Genomic DNA, 16,184 nt, shown 5'->3' with positions numbered 1-16,184 from the left:
TTGCCATATAAGGTAACATTCACAGACTCATATCCTTTGTTCGGCTCTCAACCCGGATTAGGGTCCTTATCAGCCCACCCACCCCCACCCCATCCCCTCCTGGCTCCCCTACCTGGCTTTTCTGTTGCCCAAAGCTCATGTCACCTGAGAAAGCAGGAATCTGGCCAGTCTTTTCTACTGCAGCCAGACTGGAGAAAGGCATCAGGTCCAGGGTGGCAGGAACTCAGTGCCTCGGGGCCAAATGCATAAGGAAATGGGGAGCAAATTGGATTCCACCAACCACATAGGTGCCAAGGGAGTGGTCTGGACCATCGCTTACCTACCAGCAAATTTCAAACGCTCTTCCCTGCTTGTTAAGCAGATGATGGGAGTCTGACGGAGCTTCCCGGGAGAGAAGAATTCCACTTTTCCTCTTAAGAAATATCCAGTCAGTATGTGTGAGGCAAAGAAGACATTTAGAGGCAAACTTGAGACTGTGACTCTCCTGCTTGAAGAACTCTTGATTGTAGGCAGTAGCGCCTTCAACATATTCTTTTATCTGGAACATTATTCTAGAATGACAGGAATTTGAGAACTTTTGAGGAACCTCTGGCTCTGTGGGGGACCGCTGCTCAGTGGCAGGAGATGTTCTGGTGATGTTTACCACTGCTTGATGATTTGCTCTCAGAACCCTACATTGCCAGGAAAAGCTAACAAACTTATTTTGGCCAAGAGAAAAGATACTTGACTTTACCTAGAGATCTACATTTTTACCCTTTCAAGGTCAAATTTCGTCTATTATTATGATGCTATGTCTTTTTTTCTACTCCAGACTGGCATCAGGTTGTGTCTTCTTCAACATAATGCGAAAGATGGATTTAGAAGCCTGTGTGTAAACCTTCTTGGTTTTTTTTTTTTTAAGATTTTATTTATTTATTCATGAGAGACACAGAGAGAGAGAGAGGCAGAGACATAGGCAGAGGGAGAAGCAGGCTCCATACAGGAAGCCCGATGTGGGACTCGATCCTGAGTCTCCAGGATCACACCCCGGGCTGCAGGTGGCGCTAAACCGCCGCGCCACCGGGGCTGCCCAACCTTCTTGGTTTAAAATCTACTGAAGGCCAAGCTTGATTTGGAGACACAAGAAAATTCTAACCAGAATCTTTGTGAGGTCTTTGCAATTTAGCAGAAGCAGGTGTATTTTCTTTCTTTCTTTCTTTTTTTTTTCCTTTTTCTTTTTTTTAGAAGCAGGTGTATTTTCAAGTGTTTCATTCTTGCTAGTGGCACATGTGGCCATGCACGAATGCCCATCCATACACATTCGCCATATAACGAAAGTGCTACCTCCAACCTTGGCTCAATCCTCCCCAGACCCTTCTCAAATAACTTCATGTGGTGAATCAGAATGTAAACTTGGTTTCAACCTAGAGCCTCCTCAGCAGCTCCAAGACCAAATCTGGGTCACAGTTAAATTTGGTGCCTTCACAGTTGGCTGATGAGGCCTCAGATGTTCTCAGGAGTGGTTTGCCTCAGCTGTCTTAACACATGAGAAGACAGTTTCCTGTTGAACACGATTTTAGGTTTATTTTGGGGATGTTATCTAGAAATCACAGTAATATGACATGTTTGACTACCATATAGTAACATTCCATTAAATTACTACATCTGACAAATAATATACAAAATAAAATGAATTCCAAAAGATTAACATTTGGCAAGTATTTAGTTTCACAGCATCTAAACTACTCTAAGTGCCTTCCACTGGTGGAAACGCTGCTTATTATCTGTGCCTGCCCTGTTTTACAGTTCTAATAGAGTGTGCGTGGTAGATAAAATCATGGCAACAAATTAGCATGATTTATGGGTCAGATGGAGTTAAAAGTTATTATGGTTAAACCAGGAATCAAAAAACGACTACAGGCTACCACAAGTATCTAAGAAAAATAATCCCTGGGGTGCCTAGGTGACTTAGTTAAAGCCTCTAACTCTTCATTTCAGCTCAGGTCATGATCTCAGGGTCATGAAATTGAGCCCTCCATTGGGCTCTGTGCTGGGCGTGTAGGATTCTCTATCTCCCTCTGCCCCTCCTGTGGAATTAATAATCCCACAGCCTGTTATTTGAAAAAACTGGCTGAGGACTGGCAGTGTGACGCACCAAGCTTGCGCTCACCATCTCCATCTCGTGGTGCATCCTTGAGTGAGGCTTAATGGACTCCCATGAGATCTGTTGGACATTCAGCCTGTTATCTGCCTTTCAACCACTTTGATTTAGGAAAATATTTTTTGCATCCATGAAGCTGACTGAAATGAACTTCATTAGGATGCAAAATCCTTTTATTAGTTTGTTGAATTTTCTTGAAAGAGTAATTCTAAGTTTCAAAATGTTAATGGTATGTTAATGTTAAGTTACATCCACTGATTAAATTCCAAGTTTCTTTTCCTGCCACATTAAAATATTACAAATGCATCCTGATTTCTTATGTTTTTTTCCAGATAAAATACAAGATTCATATGTTTATTCTCAAAAAGGCAATTTTGATTTTTTCCAGCTTGGTATTAGCCATTTTATTTTCATTCTTTTGATCACAAAGCACCTGATTATTGTGCCACATAGACAAAAACTTGACTTTTCTAATAATCAGGTTGGGCACACAGTACCAAGTCTTAGACAAGGATTTCCTGTGTGTGTGTGTGTGTGTGTGTGTGTGTGTGTGTGTGTGCTAGGACTGTCCATACACTGGGTTGTTTAAACAATAGAAACTTATTCTCCCAATTCTTGAGGCCAAAAGTCCAAGATCAAGGTGCTGGCAGGGTTTGTTCTTCTGAAGCTCCTCTCCTTGGCTTGTAGGTGGGTGTCTTTTCCCTGTGTCTTCACATGGTCCTCCTTCTAAGTCCTAATCTCTTCTCATAAGGACACTAGTCATATTGGATTGGTCCTCTCCCCTACCTTCTGACCTCATTTTATCTTAATTACCTCTTTAAAGTCCAAATCTCCAAATACAGTCACATTCTGGAGGTACTTGGGGTTATGACTTCAACATATGAATTTTAGGGGAACACAATTATATATTTATAGTAGTGATATATATATGTGTGTGTGTGTATGTATTTATATATGTAGTGATTTTCTTCTTTAATAACTCACAGACTCTGATTTAAACATGGTGGATCACACATGTTTATCCCTACTCCCTCCCAAAACTCCATCAAAACAATGGTAAATGAGTAAAAAGGTATAAATTCACAAGGAGAAAGAAGATGGAAGAGGAGATAGCCGTGGACAAGACACTTGACGCGTTCTACAAGACGGCAGGGAAGGAACCATGGTAACCGCCTGAGGTAACTCAAGTCAAGGGTCTTGCTGGTGCCCCCAGAGCACATTGAAGAGGAAGCTGTCAGCTCCCTGTGCAGATCCATGGCAGAGGTGAATAGGGAAGAGGAGGAAATCTGCCCCAAATCCTGTGCCAACAGTCACTTTCCACGAAGGTCCTCATTTAAACCTCACAACAAGCCCTTAGCATGGAGATTCTGATCCCCACCTTGCAGAGAAGGAAGCAGAAGTTCTAGGGATTTGGGAAGGTAAACAAGACCCTGTTTTGGGCAATTAGCATAGGTTGAGCCAGAGAAATGGCAGGACTGGTTCCTGACCCACCGAGTCGCGGAGCTTGTTCCTATTTGCTTAGGATGCATGAGAGTTGAGCAATGTTTGGACAATTTTCCTCCCAGTCCACACTAGCCTTATGAATTCCATCGTACCATTCTGCTGCGCCTGCAGGCTCCCCAAGCCCCACACGAGACCCCTGAATCTATCACCACTAAGGATGGGATGTGCAGGATCAAGACTGAACATGTTTGCTGCCTATAGAAGTTGCTGAACACGAGACTCATCTCTAACAGAGATGCCTTCCTTCTCCGTGTGGTTCTAGGGCTTGGGAGGCAGGAGGAGGGGTCAAATGACTCCTCAAGGTCTCATTGGGTTTGAGGATGGCTGTATTTCTGGGAAGAATTTCCTGAAATGTGTGTCTGAGGATGCTGGGAACTGGTCACCCAGTTGGGGCCAAAGAAGAGGGCAGCCCTACAGAGGCAGGACAGTGGGTAGGGAGTGGGGAGGGTAGCCCCATATCCTATGGAGGAGAGGCTGGGGCAAGACCACCAAATGCTTGGGCTCCTGGGCCAGGGGGAGGGGAGGGTGGTTTGGCCAGAGTTGGGGTCAAGGTCTGGTGGCAAGATCTCAGCAGAGAGGCCTGCCGGTAGATGGGAGGAAGGTCTCGGAAGGCTGCCAGGAGGCCGGTCCTAACGGGGTGGGGAGGAGCCTTGGGCGGGCTGGAAGCTGGAGGGGCCTAGGGGGTGGGAGTGGGAGGAGATGGGGGCCGACCAGAGGAAGGGGGGGCAGGAAGAGGCTAACAGCCTGATGTCGAGTCATCCAGGAGAAGGGCAGCAGAGACCCTGAGGCATAGAAGAGGTGAGGGGGGAGAGTGGGCCAGGGGGACAGCTGGATGGAAGGAGACGGGCCAAAGGAGCAGCTCCAGGGGTGAGATCTGTCAACCGGTTGTAAGGCAACACCTGGTATCTTTCAGCGAGAGGACCTCCGTCTCCACATCTGTAGCTTTCTTGTTCTCAGGCCACCGGAACACACAGAGTTCGAGCGGTAAGTCCATGCCTCAGGCAACCCTAGTCATGCATTAGGGGGCAGATCAGAAGGGCTGGGAGAGGAGTGGCAGGGAAGACCCAGAAAAGAAGTTAAGGAGGAGGGGGTCTCCCTGAAGAAAGCCCTGGTGGGGCTGAGGTGAGACCCCAGGGTGTGGGGCCAGGGGTAGGGCCGGAGGCTGGTGGTCCTGGGCAGCCCCAGCACAGGGAGGGTTAAGCACCCTCCCGATTCCCACCCTACTCTGGGCCCCTCCCCTGTGTTTACGTCCTCCCAGAAATATTTGGCCTCCAGCTGGCCTCCATTCTATATCCTGCCCCTCCCCCTTGAATTAGCCTTGGGGGACTGAGGGAGTGCGGGGGCCAGGGTTCCGGGGACTGGGAGCGAGCCAGCAGACCCCAGAGGCTGAGATGGGGGAGCCGAGAGGAGCTCTGAGGGCAGCGGGCAGACAGGGGACCAGAGACCCCGCAGCGGGGGAGAAGGAATGGGCCAGGAAAGTGGGAAGGGGAAAGGGGGAGGGTGGGAGTAGACGGGGGGGGGGGGGCGGGGGGGCTTCCCACGCTGCTGGCCTGAGGACAAAAACCAGCTCAGCACCTTCCCAGGACTAGGCCCAACCAGGGCTGGGCTGGCCCCAGACTGGTGGGGGGCAGGGTGGAGGAGCAGGGGACCAGGGGAATACCAGGGCTCTCTCGACAAAAGGGCCACTTCCCGCCCCTCCAACCTGGGCCCAGAGTGGGTCAGGCAGCCCCCCCTGCGCTAGCCCCGCGGCAGGGCCAGGGAGCGGGCAGCTCGGCGGCTGGCATGAAGGGCTGAGGACTAAGCACTCTCTGCAGGGCCACGACGACCAAGTGAGGCCATGTGGCAGCTGCTGATCCCTCTGGCCCTGTGGCTGGGCGCGGTGGGTCTGGGCAGGGCTGAGCTCACCGCAGCACAGCAGCGGGGCCTGCAGGTGGCCCTGGAAGAATTTCATAAGCACCCGCCCGTTCAGTGGGCCTTCAAGGAGACCAGTGTGGACAGAGCCGAGGACACGGTTAGTGGCGTGGCCTGGGGAGGGGAGGGGTTGAGGCCACAGGTGCGCTCCCAGGAAGCAGGTGCAAACGTGCTTGGGCTCGACAAGCACCCAGTTCTCCAGGGAGAGGCCGACACCCCAGCCACCCTCTCAGATGTGCTGTTTGGGGAGGAGCGGGGGATGGGGGAGGAGGGACCCGGCCCATCCAGGAATTGATCTGCATGCTCAGCCAGCTGCTGGCTTTCTCTGTGGGCAGCCCTTCCCTGCAGGGACCTTCGTGAGGCTGGAATTTAAACTCCAGCAGACGAGCTGCCGGAAGAAGGACTGGAAAAAAGCCAACTGCAAAATCAAACCCAATGGGGTGAGTGAAGACCGAGGGTGTGTGTGTGTGTGTGTGTGTGTGTGAGAGAGAGAGAGAGAGAGAGAAAGAGAAAGAGAGAGAGATGGGGCATTTGCTCAGTATAAGGGTTGGTAATTTTGGTTTAGGTGGAGAGATCCAGCAAGAAGCCCTGAGGGTGGAGCAGTGGTCCCACTTCTAGAGGCTCAGTCTGAGACTGGGGATCTGATGTTGTCCTCCTGTCCTCCTCCCCCCGGGGCTCCTCTCTCAGGCGTCAGGCCACTGGTGAAAGAAGCCCCGGGCATGGGGTTCAGCTGGCCCCCAGCCCAGGCCGCGTGAATTCTCCACTTTCTGAGTCTCCAAATAGAGACAGCCCAGCCTGGGCTGATTCATGCAGCGCTTGACTGCATTCAGCCCCCCTGGGGGCATAACCACTGCTACAGGGGAGTCCCCATGTCCCAGCTGTTCCGAGCCTCAGCCTGTGACTCAGTAGGTTCTTTGAAGGCCTGTTCCCTCCATCCGTTAAGGGAGGGACTGGATTGTATCAGTGATTTTCCACACTTTTATGTCAGGACCCCTGTGTTCACGTCAAACCTTTTGAGAACAGTTCATCAGAATGGCCCCAGTGAAAGTCAGGTGGGGAGAACCCATCTGGGGAAGGAGTTCTGCGCGCGCGCACGCACACACACACACACACACACACACACACACACACACACACACGGTCCATAGTTTGAAAGCCATAGGGTGCTCTGACGTCTGAAATCTCCCAGGCCCCAGGTGGGCTGCACCAGAAGCCAGCTGGCCCCAGGACCCCTGCCCCTCTGCTCTAGGGCCTGCCAGGGGGGCTGCTCCCCACTGCACGCAGCACCCCCAGCTTCTACCCTGATTGGAGGGGGGGCTGCATGCCTGCCCTGACCTCTTTCCTGTCCCGGCCCCACGTTCCCCTCCCTCAGAGGAAGCGGAAATGCCTGGCCTGCATCAAGCTGAACTCTGCAGATAAAGTTCTAGGCCGGATGGTCCACTGCCCCATCCACACACAGGTTCACCAGGTAAGAGTGGGCAGAGGAAGAGGTGGGGAGGCTGGGGAAGAGGCTGGGAAGGTGGAGAAGCTGGGCCTGTGGGAGAGATAAGAGGCAGAGGCATGGGAGAGCCCGGGTGGCTCAGCGGTTTCGCGCCTGCCTTCAGCCCAGGGCATGATCCTGGAGACCCGGGATCAAGTCCCAAGTCGGGCTCCCTGCAGGGAGCCTGCTTCTCCCTCTGCCTGTGTCTCTGCCTCTTTCTCTGTCTCTCTCATGAATAAATAAATAAAATCTTCAAACAGACAAAAAAAGGCAGAGGCATGGACTGAGGTGTGTGGAGGGTGAGGAGCAAGGAGGGGATGAGGAGGGGCAAGGGGGTATGAGAAAAGAGTGGAGGTGAGGGGAGGAGGTAAGGGGTGAGGAAGCTGTGAGGGGCAAGGAGGGGCTCTGGGCCTGGCCCCACTCTTCCCTAAGGGATGTGCAGTCACCCCTCTCCGGGGAGCACCCTCCACGGGGACACTCTCCCCGGGCACTGTTTGTCCCTTGGCCTGAGCAGCTGCCTGCACTGGCAGGAGCCTGAGGAGCACCAGGAGGCTCAGTGCAGCAGGGTGGAGCGCGCAGGCGAGGACCCCCACAGTTACTACTTCCCAGGACAATTTGCCTTCTTCAAGGCCCCGCCTCCCAGCTGAGGCCCCACAGGTAGGTGCTGGTAGGTGCCCCGGACAGGGGAGGTCACCACGGAGCTGAGACAGAGCTTGTGAGTTCTGGGCTAGAAGCTCGGCTGGTGTGGGGCCAAGGGAGGCTGGGGAAGGGAAGAGAGCTTGACTTGACCCCAACACCCTCCCTCACATCCAATCTCAGGTTTCCTTTTCCTTTCCTCTAGAGTTGGGTCCCGCTTCCCGGACAGCTGCAGGAGGTAACCAGCAAAGGACCCCCGCCTGTCCCTGAGCTCAGGGAGGACAATCCCATCATCCCCGAGCTAATAAAAGTGCTCTCCCAGATGTTCTCTCCTCTTGCATGCCCTCCTTCCCCTAAGCTCAACTGTGGGATTAGGGTGCTCCAAGAGGAGCAGAGCCCCAGGGGGAGCAGGAGACTTCCTGTCCAATGCTCAGAAAACAGGAGAGAACAGGGCCCCAGGGACATCGTCTTGCCTTCAGGCGCTCGTGCTTGGGAAAACAAAGGTCACCCACAAAAATGGACAGGCAGTGATGCTTAGAACAGGAAGATTTAATAGGGATCAGGTGGGTGAGAACGGGCAGTGAGGGCTCTGTGTGACATGGGACGGGAGCACCTAGCAGAGGGTCATGTGGATAGGCAACTCTGGAAGGTGGGTGACCACAGCTTCCAGGCTCTGGCCCCTCCTCTCCCAGGACTGGCTGGGGCGACACACACACCCTCCCTGCCTTTCTCACCTTCAGCCCTGGGAAGATGCAGCGCTCTTCCACTAAAGCCTCAGACCTGAGCAGCCAGGGGTGGCAGCTGCTGTGGGCATGGCTCCACACAGGGCCTCCTCTCCAGGTTCGCAGAGTAGGAGGCAGGAGGACCTCACACCCTGCCACCGGCCTGAAGAGGGCCCTTACACCTCCTGGAGACAGCTGGGCAGGTGTGTCCTTGGTATGAGGGAGGGGTGTGAGGGAGGGGGCTGCTCTCAGGAACACGGATAAGCAAAGAGCTTGATTTGCAAGCCCAGTGGCCAGAGTGACGAAACTGTGATGACACGCACCAAAGCGGGCGCGCAGATACAGGCAGCCAGGCTGCTGTGTACCCATCCCAGGGCCAGTTGCCCAGCTGTCACTGGCCACGGGCACACTCAAAACACAAAGGATGATGAGGCAGTGCCCGCAGGGCTGAGTGCTTGCTCAGCCTTGGCCAGGCTGTCGTTGGCCTGGCGGTCCAGGTCGTGGCATTCCTGCAGGGTGTCCTGGAACTGCCGGCAGGCCTCCTCCAGGATGGAGTTGCTCCGGGTGGGCCATGACTCCCAGTACCCTGGCTCTACCCAGGGCTGGGCCTCAGCGGCCCGGGGGCCAAGGCTGGAGCCAGGGCGCAGGGAGCTGTCCAGGTCCCGACACAGCTGGTAGAACTCACTGCCACGCCCAGTCACGCGCTCACCATCGATAACCTTCAGGCCAGGAAGCAGCTCCCGGACCGCAGCCCAGTAGGAGGGACTGGTGCACAATGGGTTGCTGAGCCGGGCCAACGGGTCACGGAGCCGCAGGTACTCCAGGCCCCTCAGGCCAGCCAGACACTGCAGCTGATCAGGGGTGGCTAGCAGGTTGCCCGCGGCATTGAGACTCTGCAGGTTCTCGCAGGCGGCCAGCGGCTCCAGCCCCGTCAGCCGATTGTTGGCTACGTTGAGCACCACAAGCTGGCGCAGGGCCGCCAGCGGGCCTAGTTGGGTGAGCGCGTTGCTGGACAGGTCCAGCCACTCGAGCCCCAGGCACTCCCCCAGGCAGCCCAGGTCCACCAGCCCCAGACCCCGAAGCTTCAGCAGCAGGATGGACTCCAGGGCGAACTCACCCGAGCGAGACTTGAGCAGCTGGGGCGTGATGCACACCCCGTCCGCCTCTCCCGGCTTCTCACCCTGGGGCTCCATCTGATGAAGGCAGTCTGGGAGGCCTGGGCCCCGGTGGTCCTGGCACAGGGACGCGGCCACCACTGGGGGTCGGGGGACTGCTCACCCCGAAAAAGGCACCATCGATTGTGTCTGGGCCAGTGCCAGAGGCCCGTTTGCAACAGCCCTCCTTGAGGGCTGACAGGTTCCTACAGAGAGAGAATCACACAGTGAGTGGGCCTCTCTGGATATCCTGGGCACTTTCTGACCTAATGGCAGCATGAGGCACTGCCCGGTCTCTTCCACGGTGACAGAGATCCAGCCAGCCCAGCCAGACCCGAAGACACAGAGCCCCCTGAGGGAGGTGGGCCAGGCTCAGGCCCGCACCTACAGGGGCCCCGACACTGCTCCAGCAGTTATGGCTATACCAGATGGAATTCAGGTGCCATGTGACCGAATTCCCATTTTCCATATCTGTACCTGGAGACAAAATCTCTTCACTTTCCTTTGTCGGAAACTGCTCACGATCCATCCTTCATAATTTTGAGGTGTTTCTTTTTAGCCATTCCAATTAATTCTTGAATAGCTAACAGGTCACCACCATCTCTTCTGTTCCCTTCCATATGCAGCCACAAATGACAGCACACTGGGCCTTACTTCGTTCTCCCAAAAATGTTCGTGACTCAGTGTTTTTGTTTTTTTTTTTAAACATTAGCAACAAATTCAAAATGGTTTCCAGATTGTGTGGGTCCACTGTAACCCCTGCTTGTGACCATGGGGCCTGGAGGCTCAGCTCAGGCCACTGGAGTGGCATTGGCAGCCCTGAGGCCACGGTCACCTGCCCACAGCTCCACCACCCACGGCTCCCCCAACTAGCTCTTCACTCTGGAGTCCGTAGAAGGGCATTTTTAAGTTTTTAAAAAAGGTTTTATTTATTTATTCATGAGAGACACAGAGAGAGGCAGAGACACAGGCAGAAGCAGGCTCCATGCAGGGAGCCCGATGCAGGACTTGATCCCGGGACCCCAGGATCATGCCCTGGGCCGAAGGCAGGTGCTAAACTGCTGAGCCACCCAGGGATCCCCAGTAGAAGGGGATTAATCCCTGTATGCCATGCAGCGTGGATGAGGGTTAGCCAGAGAAGGCAAGTGGGGCAGAAGGCCAGGCAAAGAAGCCATGCTGGAGGGAAGGACCTGGCTAGCACCTCAGTTCCAAAAAGGCAGGGGAAGGCGGGCCTTTCCAGGCACCAGGGGATGTGGGCCGGCATAAGGCCAGGTGCCAGTGCGAGTGGAAGGGGGAGGCCTGAGGGAAGAATACTGGCAATGCCGCCCACGGAGGGGTCAAGGTTGCAGCAGAGAGGAAAACAAGAAGGGACCTCTGCTCCAAGTGGCAGCCTCCCAACCCTGCAGACTCTAGCCAGGCCCAGACCAGGCAGAGTGACGCCTGTGAAGTACCATGGGACTATTCACTCCTGCTGTTTATAAAAACTGGGATCCAGAGTACCCCAGAGTCCCAAGTCTGCGTTTACATAATCCACATCACTTTCTATTTCCCTCTCCAAGGAAACCAGGCCTAGGGTTCCTCCCCCTCCCCCTTGCCTCTCTCCCCACCTCTGAGAAGTGGGTCCTCATGCCTTTACCTAGCAACCCTCTAGTCTGCAATACCCCTTCATTTCTGTTTCATTTCTTTCCAGAAGCGATTCAAGGCACCCACTGAGTCGGGGTCACTCTTCAAGCAGGATCTACCAGGGATTGTAAGGGAGAGAGAGACACAGTCAACTTTGCATCTGGTTAAAAGTGCTGCCCACAGGGGTGAAGGGTGCAAGAGGAGCACCAGGCACCAGAAGCCTGCCACAAAGCACTAGGGAGACATGGGCTTCACGAAGGTAGTAAGCGCTGCAGAGGACAGAGCCTAGAAAGACTACCAAGGATCTAGCTAGGGCGTTACTGGATGCAGGGGCTCCCTTCTCAACATGGGACACACAGGACAAGCTGGGGGTCAAGAAGACTTCCAGTTTGAGGTGACCATGTGCATCGGGCTTAGGAGGCAGTTGAGGCTCTAGGCTGAAGGGATTCAAGCGTCATTTGCAGAGGTACCCAGTGGGAAGGTGTGGCTCATGGGCCAGCCTTTGGGCGGACACAGACCTCTTTAAGTATTTGCAGGCTTCCCTCCAGGATGATGCAGAGCTTCCCCAGCTCCCTAGCCACACACTATTTTGGGGGTGAAAGTGGTCAGGAGGCCCTGGCGTCCAGTGAAAAGGCGCAGTTATGGGCTGCAGTCAAGAGAACACCAGCATTTATGAGGCTGAATGGAGGGCACTGATGAGCAGCCAGTGGCAGGCGTACAAGGACACGGAAGGGACACTGTGTTAAAAGGCCCACTGGACTCAGAGAGGAGGCCACTGGGTGGAGGAGCACCAGCCACAGCCCAGCGTGATGGGTTAGGGAGTGATGCCCTGAGGAACCAGTTCAGTGACCTCAATGACATCTGGAGGGACGGGGCAGGAAAGGACGAGGGGACCAGAAGGGGGTGGGGGGAGGGAGGGAACTGCATGTACTCCCCACAACAAAGCTGGGAGGAACACTTTTTGCAGAAGAGGAAACAGGAGCAAAGAACACATTCCCCGGAAACCGGGAATTCCATGCCCCAAAGCCCTGCCTGGCAGGTGATGTGGCCTTCCGGCCCTCCACCTCCCACCCTGGGCCCCATACCCTCGCCAGTGCCAGTACTGCATAGTCACCAAGGTAGAACTCTAATTCTCCAGGGGATGAAACTCTGCTCTGCTCCCGGGCCTATCTTACCCAAAATCTGCACACCTCAACCAGGAGGGTGTGGGCTCGACCAAGTGCCCTCCCATCAGTGTGAACCTGACTCACACTCAAGCCAGCAGCACAGGACAGGCCCCACACGATGGAATGGTTCATCCACACCCAAGTGCTTCCATGTTCCTCAATAAAGAACCAGAGTCCTCCTATCCTGGTCCTGCTGTGGGAAGTAGTGCTCAGAAGCTCCTGGTCCAACGTGTATCTGTAAATGGGGCTTGGTTACGTAGATGAGACTATGACGACACTCAGCACAGTCGACACCTGGCTTTCCTACAGGAGGCCTGTCTTCCCTTGTTCAGGACTACCTTTGCTGAATCTCAGTTTACCTACCTAGTAAGTGGGCCAGAAAATAAGGCCCATGAGCCAGCCAGAGCAGGCGGGAGCTCTGTCTTCAGAAGAAATGGTTAACGCAGAGCAGCCTCAGTGAACAGTCACTTGGCTGCTCCAGGGACCCTGGAGATCCTTCTGCCGGCCCATTCCCCACCGCCCGCCCCCATCCACAATGAAGATCAGGGTTCTTTACCTCAGCACCTCTGCCACTGGAGGGTGGAGAAGTCTTTGTCCTGGAGGTTATCCTGGACGTTGGACACTTACCAGCATCCCTGTTTGCCACCCACAAGAGGATAGTAGCAATCCCACCATCAAGCTGTGACAAATGTCTCCAAACACTGACAAATGTCTCCTGAGGGACAAAACTGCATCCACCCACCCTCCCAGAGCCACTCCTTGGGACCAGCAGGCTTCTCTGCCACATTCCTCTACTCCCCCCACTCCCACATGCTCCCAACGCTGCTGCCTATGCCTCCTGGCCTGCCAATGCTGGAGAGCCAGTTCAGTGACACCGAGCAGCAAGAACAGCTTAGGGAAAAGCAGTGCAGAGCAACATCTCCCTCACACAGGGTGACTTGGGGGCACCCCAAATTCCTGCCTCTCACCCTACCTACTGAGTCAGAATTTGGGAGGGAGGTCTGGGATACCCAAGTGTCTAAGAGCCACACATATATGTCAAGGAAAAGCAGCAGGGAGAGGCTTGGGGCCATGCTCTGACCTTACCACCCAACTGCACTTGAGTTAGAGTTGGAGGTGCTAAGAGGTACAGTCATAGCCTGGGCTCCTCTCCCTAGGAGCCTCGCCTCCCATCACCAGGGAGCCTATAATGGCTGGGGAGGTTGGGGGGGGGGGGGATGTGATCTAAGCAATATGGAGGCCAGACTTGAAATCATGCTACTCCAACCATTAAATGTGATCTTCACAAACCTTTATTTAAGAAAGAAGATGCAATTATGAAAATACTACATACTAAACAGGACAAAGGCTATGATCCCGAGGTTAAAAAAAGAGAAAGACATATGTCCCAAGTATTAACAAGGCTGCCTGAGTGAAAGATGATGGGTAGTTTTTCCTGCTTCCTTACATTTTCAATAATTTCCAAAAATCCTATAGCGACACATGACTGCTAACCCTTCCAAGGGAGGCAGGGGGACAGGTATCTCAGGCTCACTCCCACAGCCAGGGCCCAGTCTCAAGTTAGACCTTGAGTGCCTTGCCCCACCTCTGCCTACCTACCTTCCCTCTCAGAGCCACCCTTCCAGCTCCTGAGCACCTCAGGAGAGCTGGGCTTGTGCAGAGTCATGTGCAGGGTGACAGACCTGCCCCGGTCCTCCGGCCTCTCCTTTGCCTTCTTTTTTCACCTGATACACCGGCTCCTGGGGCTCACACACTCAGCTCTTGCACCCTGCCCAGAAGGAAGGCACCAGTGGGTCTGATGGACAGCCTTTCTTGCTTCCAGGTAGGGGACCTGCACTTTACAAGTGACCAGGGAGAAGGAGAGGTACAGGCAGCTTCCTAAAGCTGGGTAGGCCATGAAGCTCTTTTGGAGAGACTGTTTTCACTGTAGAAAGAAACCCCAGGATCTCCAGGAGTCTTGAAACAAACCATGGATAAGAAGGTTGAGGACTGGGTACATCAGTTGTCCTCAATCCACACCTCCTCACTGGCTGGGCAGTCCCATCAGCTAGGGTTCTCTGGCCACTCTGGGATCCACAACAAAGCACAGACCTCCAAGAAAACTATTATGCATACTTCTTTCTTAACATGGCCACCCTAACTCAGGGCTTCTTTTTTCTACAGTGAAAGCAACTTGGGAAAAAGCTTCCACAGCTTTCCAGGCTCTAGCTGGCTGAATGTATTTCCCATTTGCCAGTGCCCATGCCTCTCCTTGTCCTCAGTCGCTTTTTGAGAAAGCAGGGCTCTTAAGGGCATGTATCCCTGGACATGCACAGACAAGTTGCATGGAGGGCCCTTACTAGCCACCAACACTGCAGTTTATAGAACTGTGCAGCACAACTCATAGTCACTTGGATCTTCTTTTTTTTTTTTTTTTTTGACTCGATCTTTTCTATGCATAAACCACTAGAAAGAAATAAAACAATGGATGGATGGAAAACGGTATCTCCTGGGAGAAGGCAATCTGTCAAGGATTGAGAAATTGTCCCTATTCCTTCCAAAGAGGTTTAGGACTCTGGGCAGCCCCATCCAACACCCTAGGGTGCACATTCTGCTCGCCCCTGAGCCCAGGTGGTGTGTCCACAGGCAGATGTTCAGGGAGTCTGTTGGAGGTCTGCCGTGCTGGTCTGCTCCCCCTCAGCCAGGTCCCCACTGAGGAAGAGGAGGGAAGGGATGGTGTAGTTGGGGAAATTCTCCAAGTTGGTCTTCAGGAAGAGGAGACGCTCCACGGTCTCCACTGGGAGAGGGGTGCTGTGTTCCAGGATGGCAGGGCTGTCCAGAGACGTATAGACACTTTCACAGAAGGCCCCTGTCGGGGGACAGGACAAATAGACAGTAGCCAGTGTTGCCAGAACTGGCCAGACCTCCTGCCTCTTCTCCCAGTAAACCAGCGGGTCCTCTTGTGCACCAATCGTCTCGTTATCGCGTAGGTACTTCTTGACAATGATGCTGGCCAGGTGGCTCTTGGTAGAAAGCGAAGCTCCACTTCTCTCAGACGCCAGCAGCCCCGCACTTTCCAGCTGCTCCAGCAAGCTCCGCTCCCTCTGGCCCAGCAGCAGAGATCTGGAGCTGCCTCTGCACCACCCCGGCTCTGTCCCATCCTTCCCCTCAGCCCCAAGGCCCTTGACCATCCTGCTGCTCATGGTGGCGCCCATACACATGGTCTTGGGGCTGTGCGGGGAAGGGGAGGGAGGCAAGGAGCAGTCGGACACCATGATCTCCTTCACCTTGTACACGAGAACTTGCTTCCAATGGTCAATGTCAGCCCCCATGGGCAGGATGGCCTCAATCTTGCCCTTGAAGCGGGGGTCAAGCAGGGTCGCCAGCACAAACTCCTTCCGGTGGAAGAGCTCATTGAGTTGGCAGTCTGTGGAGACCTGCAGGGCCAAGCCCTTGGCCAGCCTGATGGCTGCGCTCACCTCTGAACCACCCTGCTCCTTAAAGTGCTCGTGGATCTGCTCCAGGATGATATGCAGGTAGCGTAGCTGGGGCAGCACCTGGCTTAGAGTAGCCCATGCAGTGCTCGCCTCCTGGACCACCATGTGGAAGGGCTGCAGGAGCATGACCAGACTGTTCATCAGGCTCCAGAAGGTAGCCGACAGGGCCGTCCCGGCCTTGCCCAGCTGGTATTTCTCCTCATACTCCTGCAGTGGCTGCCGATGCTCCACCAGCCACTCCATCAAGCGGTAGGCAGAAACCCAGTGGTCTGAGAGCTCCCAAAAGGGCTGGTGGGCTGGGAGGCCACACTGCTGCTGCAGCTGGCTGAGGAGCTGCCGGGCCCCTGAGGAGCCTTGGAAATGGCTGCAGATG

The 16,184-nt window shown here is 54.3% G+C and overlaps 2 protein-coding genes across 3 annotated transcripts; one reads left to right on the top strand and one right to left on the bottom strand.

Moving 5' to 3' along the window:
• The first annotated feature begins 4,031 nt into the window (after positions 1-4,031).
• RARRES2 (retinoic acid receptor responder 2) lies at positions 4,032-7,993 on the top strand. Of its 2 annotated transcripts, none has more exons than XM_035699634.2 (7): positions 4,032-4,074; positions 4,557-4,627; positions 5,458-5,654; positions 5,890-5,994; positions 6,927-7,022; positions 7,565-7,691; positions 7,876-7,993. In XM_035699634.2, the coding sequence occupies exons 3-6, from the start codon at positions 5,481-5,483 to the stop codon at positions 7,679-7,681; spliced, it is 492 nt and encodes a 163-aa protein (XP_035555527.2). In that variant the 5' UTR covers positions 4,032-4,074; positions 4,557-4,627; positions 5,458-5,480; the 3' UTR covers positions 7,682-7,691; positions 7,876-7,993. The 2 variants fall into 2 exon arrangements, with proteins under 2 accessions (XP_035555527.2, XP_025309168.3); XM_025453383.3 differs by lacking the exon at positions 4,032-4,074 and adding an exon at positions 4,288-4,441.
• A 205-nt stretch (positions 7,994-8,198) lies between these two features.
• LRRC61 (leucine rich repeat containing 61) lies at positions 8,199-9,585 on the bottom strand. Its single transcript, XM_049095053.1, has one exon. The coding sequence runs from the start codon at positions 9,583-9,585 to the stop codon at positions 8,803-8,805; it is 783 nt and encodes a 260-aa protein (XP_048951010.1). The 3' UTR covers positions 8,199-8,802.
• Between the last annotated feature and the right edge of the window lie 6,599 nt (positions 9,586-16,184).

Source organism: Canis lupus, chromosome 16 (assembly GCF_003254725.2).
Source record: "Canis lupus dingo isolate Sandy chromosome 16, ASM325472v2, whole genome shotgun sequence".
Taxonomy (NCBI): domain Eukaryota; kingdom Metazoa; phylum Chordata; class Mammalia; order Carnivora; family Canidae; genus Canis; species Canis lupus.
This window is presented reverse-complemented; position numbering and strand designations above follow the sequence as displayed.